Here is an 8,993-nt window from a genome sequence, read left to right on the forward strand (position 1 = left end):
ATATCTTTCACGGATCTTCAATAAATGTCAAAGTATCAAATTAACAGTTATATGCTACCAGAAATATACCCTTCTCCCCGCCCCTCCGGATGGGTGCGTGGTGCATGATCAGTCTGTCCTCCTACGGTTCCCATCTTCAAGAAACTGCCGTACTGAAGTGCCCTCTCCTAACCTACCAGAGGACCCAAAATAGAAAACGGGACAGTACGTCAGTTTCGCAAGCCGCGTTCATTTTCTAGTACGACAATTTTTAGCCTTGTGTACAGTACACGTCAAAATGCACCGTTCCATTAGAAGGCCGGGATTGAATTGATAAGTAGTTGAATTAATAAGTAGTTGAATTGTTAAGTAGTTGAATTGATAAGTAGCTGAATTGATAAGTAGCTGAATTGATAAGTAGCTGAATTGATAAGTAGTTAAATTGATAAGTAGTTGAACTGATAAGTAGTTGAATTGTTAAGTAGTTGAATTGATAAGTAGTTGAATTGATAAGTAGTTGAATTGATAAGTAGCTGAATTGATAAGTAGCTGAATTGATAAGTAGCTGAATTGATAAGTAGCTGAATTAATAAGTAGTTGAATTGATAAGTAGCTGAATTAATAAGTAGTTGAATTGATAAGTAGCTGAATTGATAAGTAGCTGAATTGATAAGTAGTTGAATTGATAAGTAGCTGAATTGATAAGTAGTTGAATTGATAAGTAGCTGAATTGATAAGTAGTTGAATTGATAAGTAGCTCACCACAAATGCACATTGCTAAGCTCAATGTGCATTAGGGCCCATTACCCTATACCCATTATGTGATTCTAACCTTTCTGCCACTTCCAAGAGGAAGAGTTTTTAAAGGGCCGGTACAAGGCATCTGCTCATTCTCTTGGTATCCATGGGGATATCTGGCTCCAGAGCCTCGTTCCTATACAACGCCAGCTGGTTCCTTCTCACAGCTTTCTTCCTACGGAACTACTTGATTAGGTTCCATGCCCCTCAGCTCAAGAGCTGAGGAGCAGCTCTTGCTCTTTGGTTCATTTAATTTGTTAATTTAGCTTTATATACTAATTAATCTAAATGCCACAATATGTTGGCATGTACATCCATGTAGACCGTACGATACGTTATACACAGTCAAATACACACATATACACTCATGTGGAAACTAGGCAGCTGACTAAGCCACATATTATCATTTGCTTCAATATTTGAACAGTCAATCAACTGATTGAATTGAAAAACGAAAGACAGATTCATTAAACAGCTTCACAAGCAGATATTACTACCCACAAGTTGATTGACAGTTGAGAGGCGGGACCAAAGAGACAAAGCTCAACCCCCTGCAAGCACAATTAGGTGAGTACAAGGTTCTGAAACCTGCACACCAGTCGCACGAAGCTTGCGAGGCAGGAGCCAAGAGCTAAGATCTGAAACTCAGCAAGTACACCTAGTCTAGCGACGGTAAACTACACACTGAGGTATACCTGACGCGTGTAACAACTCACCAACTTCTCTTTCTATTTACTACGTAAAAAAACTTGAACTATTTTATCTAACGAGCAAGTAACGAGACCAGGTATCCCACCTTACCTAACGAGGCCGATGTGAATAAAGCGTCAAATATTGCGGTGTTTTTAATTAAAATTGACTAATACGTCGTAATTTTAACGGACTGGTCGCTTTTGTGAAAAGGCAATGTATTAGATGAGAGGACATGTAAGCCCTGAGTTGGGGCCCGATATCGCCCCCTAATATAAGGTAAACAAAACACAATATTTACATGTTGACCAGACCACACACACTAGAAATTGAAGGGACGACGACGTTTCGGTCCGTCCTGGACCATTCTCAAGTCGATTGTCAACATACTTCAGCCACGTTATTGTGACTCATCGCCTACCTTGAGGCTACCTTGAGGTGCTTCCGGGGCTTAGTGTCCCCGCGGCCCGGTCGTCGACCAGGCCTCCTGTATTTACATAAAACAGCGTAGGAAATTATATATATAAAAGCACTTACCTTAATTGAATTAAATAAGGCATCCATTTACACCTCGTAGTAGTCCGTAGTTCCAAGACATGATCTGAACTCCCAGCACTTGTGACACACTTTCAAACGATACACTTAAAAGCGGCACTCACTTACACTTTCCGGTTCACTGCAACACTTACGACTGAACCAAGACAGGAGCAGCAGCGCTCAACGTCGCCCAGGAAGTGAGTCGCCTTACTCCAAAGTGGCAATTGACGGCCATTTGATTGTTTAAAGACCAACTCTCACTTGTCGCGTGGGTCGACCACGTCGCTTCCCAACTGTATGCTCCCAGGTTCGATTCCAACAGAAAAACAAATGCGTTGGGGCTCTGATTGACGTTACTCTGATTAATTAAAAAAAAAATTGAAAGCACACACACACACACACACACACACACACACACACACACACACACACACACACACACACACACACACACACACACACACACACACACACACACACACACACACACACACACACACACACACACACACACACACACAAAGGGCATCCTATTCTCGCCAAATAGGAACGAAAAGTGAGAGGGAGAGAGAGAGAGAGACAGTCAGATAGAGAGGTAAAACTATTTCACTTTTGAGAGACATTCTTGAGGCCTTCACATTTCCCTGCTGCGCCTCTGCTTGTCAGGGAAAGAGTGACAACACACCACGATGTAAATGGCACAGTCTCAGGGGCTGGCCCCCGGGGCAGACAACACCAGCCACCGTATGCCAACCCCAGGGGACAGGCTCGCCCTGTACCTGACCTCCCACTGGACCTGACTCCCTCTTCTCTTCCTTGTACCCACACTCACTCCTCCACCCCTTAGGGTAATGGTCTGGTAATTCTGCTAATGAGCGGCTGCACTGTTCTGTATATCCTTTTGTTCATCGTGTGTGTGTGTGTGTGTGTGTGTGTGTGTGTGTGTGTGTGTGTGTGTGTGTGTGTGTGTGTGTGTGTGTGTGTGTGTGTGTGTGTGTGTGTGTGTGTGTGTGTCTCTCTCTCTCTCTCTCTCTCTCTCTCTCTCTCTCTCTCTCTCTCTCTCTCTCTCTCTCTCTCTCTCTCTCTCTCTCTGTTCCTGGGTAACAATGGTGGGAGATTACGACTAATTATTTATTCTAATGATTGGAAAGCATTACTCTAAGTCTCTCGTCCCGGGAGTCAGGAGGTGGCGGTGGTACTCCTTGAGCTCTGGTACCATAGATAACCGTGGTACTCTTTGGAGTCCAAGTACCCCAAGTGATAGGGACCGACACTCTTCGGTCTATTGCTGCGATTTGAAAAGGTGCACAAGGTGTTGATACCCCACGCAGGTATACACTCACACACGCACACTCACACACGCACACGCACACGCACACGCACACGCACACGCACACGCACACACACACGATACTGGAAAGTTAGAGCTTAAAGAATTAAGATAGTTTACACTTGGCCACACACATAATGAAGACGGAAACTTGTCTGGTGAGTTGTTATGGGGCGTCCGTCCTGCTTAGCCTAGATTACCTGCGATCTGGACGCTTCTTAGCCCTCTCGTTCCTTCCTTATTTAGAAGTTTATATATACCTCACTTCTTCCATTTCTCACTCTTCTTTTCATTTTCTATATCTTCCTTACCTCTTGGTGCACTTTGGGTGGTCGGCCTGTGATGGTCTTGCTCGTGCGGGACTGGTGTTCGATCCCCAATTGCCCAAGAAGCTGAGCACCGTTTATCCACTTTTTTCATATCCCAGCTTAAATCAGTTTTAATGTGCTTGCCCAATCACCTCAACTGGTCGTTACAGCGACGTCTCGCTTCTTGCAAGTCCGGCGTTCGTTCCATGACGATCAAAGTGGTTGGGCATCATTCCTTCCGTCCTACCTCAGAGCCTCATCGTATGTCTTACAAGTGTTATAGAGTCGTACTAGCATAGTACTTCTCATATTTACTCACATCCCTCTACGTTTTAACTCCGTCGCCTTTAGTTGACCAGACCACACACTACAAGGTGAAGGGACGACGACGTTTCGGTCCGTCCTGGACCATTCTCAAGTCGAGTTGTTATCATCGACTTGAGAATGGTCCAGGACGGACCGAAACGTCGTCGTCCCTTCACCTTCTAGTGAGTGTGGTCTGGTCAACATACTTTAGCCACGTTATTGTGACTCATTGCCTCCGTGTTATTCCCTTCTAACCATCAGGAGAGATAACCATTTCCCCATCATCTCAAGATAACCTCAAGATAACCACCATCATCAAAGGCACAATAAAACACACGTAAATTATTTTATAAGTTATTTATCTGAAACATAATCGACAGGAACTTCTGAACAGGTAATTTATGAACATTATAATACAAATGAAGAGTAAACACCAGATTCATATATTTGCATATGTTCTCAACCTATGTACAAACTTAAGGGTACAGGATATGGCCAGAGGAGCCAGCGCCTCGGAGGTCCACCTGGCACCTCCATCACAAATATCTTCGATAATATTCTTAATAATGTATATCATAGTCGCCTATTACCTAGCAGTAAAATAGGTACCTGGGTGTTAGTCAGCTGTCACAGGCTGCTTCCTGGGGGTGGAGGCCTGGTCGAGGACCGGGCCGCGGGGACACTAAAAGCCCCGAAATCATCTCAAGATACCCTCAAGATACCCTCAAGATATATACAACAAGTTCGTCTGGAGGAGCAATAGCGGGAGCTTGGCAACACTGTATAGTCTTAAAAACTATAAACAGACAGGCAAGATGAGAGCTGTTTATTCCTCGGGGGTTTTCACAAGAGAAGGGGTAGGGGGAAGGTTCTATTATTTGTATACTATAACAAAGTGTTAGTCCTTGACCCCAGAGTCATTCACGTGTGTGTGTGTGTGTGTGTGTGTGTGTGTGTGTGTGTGTGTGTGTGTGTGTGTGTGTGTGTGTGTGTGTGTGTGTGTGTGTGTGTGTGTGTAACAGTTAATCTGAAAATCCTGAACATTAACTTTTCATTTTGACTCTTCTTGTTTCCTCGTTCCATTATGGCACTCGTACTAAATGTCTAAGAAGAGAGGAGGGAGGGAGAGCAGACTGCGGGGTATATATATATATATATATATATATATATATATATATATATATATATATATATATATATATATATATATATATATTATACACACATTCACGATAGAAAATATACGCAAGGCATCACTTTGCAGTCACTGGTTTATACACAGCTTCTAATGAGGTGATCGGGTCAAAAATTCTGTCCAAAAATATACAGATGAAATTCAGATTACATGTTATCAGACGATCTAGGTCAGCAGCCGCGGTAACGATGGTGGTGGTGGATTGGTCTGTGAGAGGGGGATCACGATGCTCTTGTCACTAGGATAACAGCCGAGGAGAGAGACGAAGAGGGTACACTGAGATAATAATATTAGCAAAGAGCTGATGAGGTGAATCATGTGTCCAGAAGCTTGGCTTAGTGCTGAGAGGAACCACGGATGTCTGGCAGGTGTTGCGAGAGGCAGTTAGTATGTAGTTGACCTGCTGGCCTGCTTGTGTCAACCAGCTGGCCAGCATGTGTCAACCAGTTGGCCAGCATGTGTCAACAGCTGGCCAGCATGTGTCAACCAGTTGGCCAGTATGTGTCAACAGCTGGCCAGTATATTTCAACAGCTGGCCAGCATGTGTCAACAGCTGGCCAGCATGTGTCAACCAGCTGGCCAGCATGTGTCAACCAGCTGGCCAGCATGTGTCAACAGCTGGCCAGCATGTGTCAACCAGCTGGCCAGCATGTGTCAACCAGCTGGCCAGTATGTCTCAACCATCTGACCCGACTGTGTCAATAAGTTAGCCAATAAAAAGCTAAACAGTTCAATTCAGCTAATCTCCTTGTTCCATCGCCCTGACGTCAGGAACAGTTTGTCCCACCGGACGACGCTCAGGGGCCAGTTCTGTGAAGGCTATACTCGTCCAAATCTGTGTCCGACCTTGAATACACATTTCTCAATTGTAATGAAATATGTAACCCCCCCAAAAAAATATCTACATATTTTTATTTTAGCTAAGCCTGGGATAGGTTAGGTTAGGTGTTTTGATGATATTTGTAGTTCCCGGGTGAAGTATTTAGAGGTACGAGTCATACATAGGAAGACAGCGAAACGCCCTTTTTAAGAACAGTTCGAATGCAATAAATTGTATGTTATGTATAAAGTGCTTTTCATTCATTAACATGAGAATCTGGCGGTTGGAGTAACGTTTCTGCCCGAAACGCTTTGCGTAATAGTGGCTTTAGGCATTGTATGTACTAGCTCTATCTATAAATCTATCAATTTTTGTAAAATCTCTTGTATGTATGTACCTTACGTGAATAAACATTTATTTATTTATTTATTTATTTATTTATTTATTTATTTATTTATTTATTTATCATTTGGCGTTGTTCGTTAGGACGGGCAGCGTTAACTCTCATGATGCGTCGTTACACTGTAGGAGTCGTTTATTATGAAAAGACGGCACCAAGCCGGGTGGACTACGTAGCACTTAGATGTCTGAAGTATGAATCATTTCGACAAGTGCACTCTGAACATTCGTCCTGATGGAAGCTATTTTCGAGAAAAGCTCAAATGTCATTATCAGAGTCATGTAAAGTTCACCCCATAAAGATGGGAGAATGACTGGTGCATGCAAATGACATGGGTTCTTTGTTTTGAAGACAGATTGCATACAGAACTACTGTCAACTATGTTGCCTCTCAGGCTATGGTTTGGTCACTATGATGACTCTCAGGCAATGTTTTGGTCACTATGATGACTCTCAGGCAATGTTTTGGTTACTATGATGACTCTCAGGCAATGTTTTGGTTACTATGATGACTCTCAGGCAATGTTTTGGTCACTATGATGACTCTCAGGCAATGTTTTGGTCACTATGTTGACTCTCAGGCAATGGTTTGGTCACTATGTTGACTCTCAGGCAATGTTTTGGTCACTATGATGACTCTCAGGCAATGTTTTGGTCACTATGTTGACTCTCAGGCAATGGTTTGGTCACTATGTTGACTCTCAGGCAATGTTTTGGTCACTATGATGACTCTCAGGCAATGTTTTGGTCACTATGTTGCCTCTCAGGCAATGTTTTGGTCACTACAGCCTATAACTGCTTTACCGGCCAATGAATTATTGGTTCCGGTCGAGGGTAATAATTAAAGCCAAAACAATTTCACTTTGTGTTGGACTCGTGGCCAGGCAGAGTACTGAAGTTATCTTTGATTATGAGAAAACTAATGATCTTGCATCGTGATATCCTAATACCGTTGCAACCGTCGTTCGGGCTTCACCAATAACCTAATTATTTGGGCAGTACAATAACCTATTTCGTTTAGGGTGCTTTATACTTTTTATTCCTGCTTTATTGTTCTAAATATGGGGAAGACGTCGCCAAGAAAGAAATTGTAGGTTTCTGTAGCGTACTGATGCATTTTACCTGCATTTGTATCTATGTTACCGTGAAGCCTAGCGCCACGTGTGAGAGCCTAGCGCCACGAGTTGTGTGAGCGGGGCGTCGCTATATACACTGTGTACCTGTAGATACGGCTCACTGGGCCAGCAGGGATTTATCTGTTGAGTTTGCTGATGTTTCTGTTAGTGCTGTTAGTGTCAGGGTTCTTAGGCAGTGTTGGTGGTGCCACAGAGCCGTGGGGGATGATGGTGAAGTTCTCCAGTACTGTTGCTCCTTTTGCTGTGCTTCTCTGCTGGTTCTGTTGTCTTCCTGCTGCTTCTAATGTCTTCCTACTGCTTCTGCTGCTTCTAATGTCTTCCTGCTGCTTCTGCTGTCTTTCTGCTGCTTCTGCTGTCTTCCTGCTGCTTCTACTGTCTTCCTGCTGCTTCTGTTGTCGTTTTGCTGCTTCTGCTGTCTTCCTGCTGCTTCTGTTGTCGTTCTGCTGCTTCTGCTGTGCTTTCCTTCGGCTTCTGCTGTCTTCCTACTGCTTCTGCTGCTTCTGTTGTCTTCCTGTTGTTTCTGCTGTCTTCCTGCTGCTGCTGCCCTCATGCAGCCAAGAATGTTTCGTCTTTCCAAGTTACATTCTGTTTCCGCTTGATCTCTTGATTTTCCTCCTTCAATTGTTCCTGCTCTTGTGGTTGTTCCCTAAGTCTCGATACTCGAACAACAGTTGTGTAAACTCAGACCATGATACCGGGAATAAGGGGGGAGGGAGAGGGAGAGGGAGAGGGAGAGGGAGAGGGAGAGGGAGAGGGAGAGAGAGAGAGAGAGAGACCAACTCTGATAATTACACTTTGCATTATAATTTCTGTAATATTTCCCGTAGTTCTCATTCATAATAGTGAGTTTTTGCGATTGTGTTATGTAATGCCATCGCTAGAAACCATCCCCCAATATTACAATCACCGAGACACCACCACCACCACCACTAGCATTACCACCGTCACCATCACAATCACCACTATCACCACCATTAATCACCAATCAGCTATCTCAGCATAAAGTCAAACAGTACTCTAAGTGAATGTCCCAGAACAACTCGCACAATGCCGCCCAATCATGTGCGTCCCCAAACAAACAGCTGGAAAGCCCACACACCAATCAAATTGAAGATTGATCTGATGCTTGATTGTAAGTGGATTCTGGCGTGAGAGCCGCTGGTGTCGTCATAGTTTGGGTGGCCGTGGTTGGGATGAATGTAAATATCTGAAACAGAGAGAAAGAAAGATGATAAAAATGCCTGAAGCAGAGAAAACAAAATATAGTATAATATAATGAGTATAATGATACCCACTTTCACTATCATGTCCTGAGCATAATGAAGACAGTGTAATGAGTATAATGGTTGTGAGTATAATATCCACAGTTATAATTTGTTTTGTATTTCTTTGGAGCAATTACATTTTTTTTTTCTCTCTCTCTCTCTCTCTCTCTCTCTCTCTCTCTCTCTCTCTCTCTCTCTCTCTCTCTCTCTCTCTCTCTCTCTCTCTCTCT

The 8,993-nt window shown here is 43.5% G+C and overlaps 1 protein-coding gene across 3 annotated transcripts in view; it reads right to left on the minus strand.

The window, feature by feature from the left end:
* Positions 1 to 4,290: 4,290 nt before the first annotated feature.
* Positions 4,291 to 8,993, minus strand: part of LOC123752355 (lachesin-like) — a 375,643-nt gene continuing 370,940 nt past the window's right edge. For 2 of the 3 annotated variants that reach the window (XM_069312820.1, XM_069312810.1), the window contains one exon: positions 4,291 to 8,705. In XM_069312820.1, the coding sequence (XP_069168921.1) occupies positions 8,557 to 8,705 (149 nt within the window). In that variant the 3' untranslated portion in view covers positions 4,291 to 8,556. The remainder of the gene's footprint in view (positions 8,706 to 8,993) is intronic. The other variant, XR_011224554.1, reaches the window with a different exon arrangement.

Source organism: Procambarus clarkii, chromosome 7 (genome assembly GCF_040958095.1).
Source record: "Procambarus clarkii isolate CNS0578487 chromosome 7, FALCON_Pclarkii_2.0, whole genome shotgun sequence".
NCBI classification, from domain to species: domain Eukaryota; kingdom Metazoa; phylum Arthropoda; class Malacostraca; order Decapoda; family Cambaridae; genus Procambarus; species Procambarus clarkii.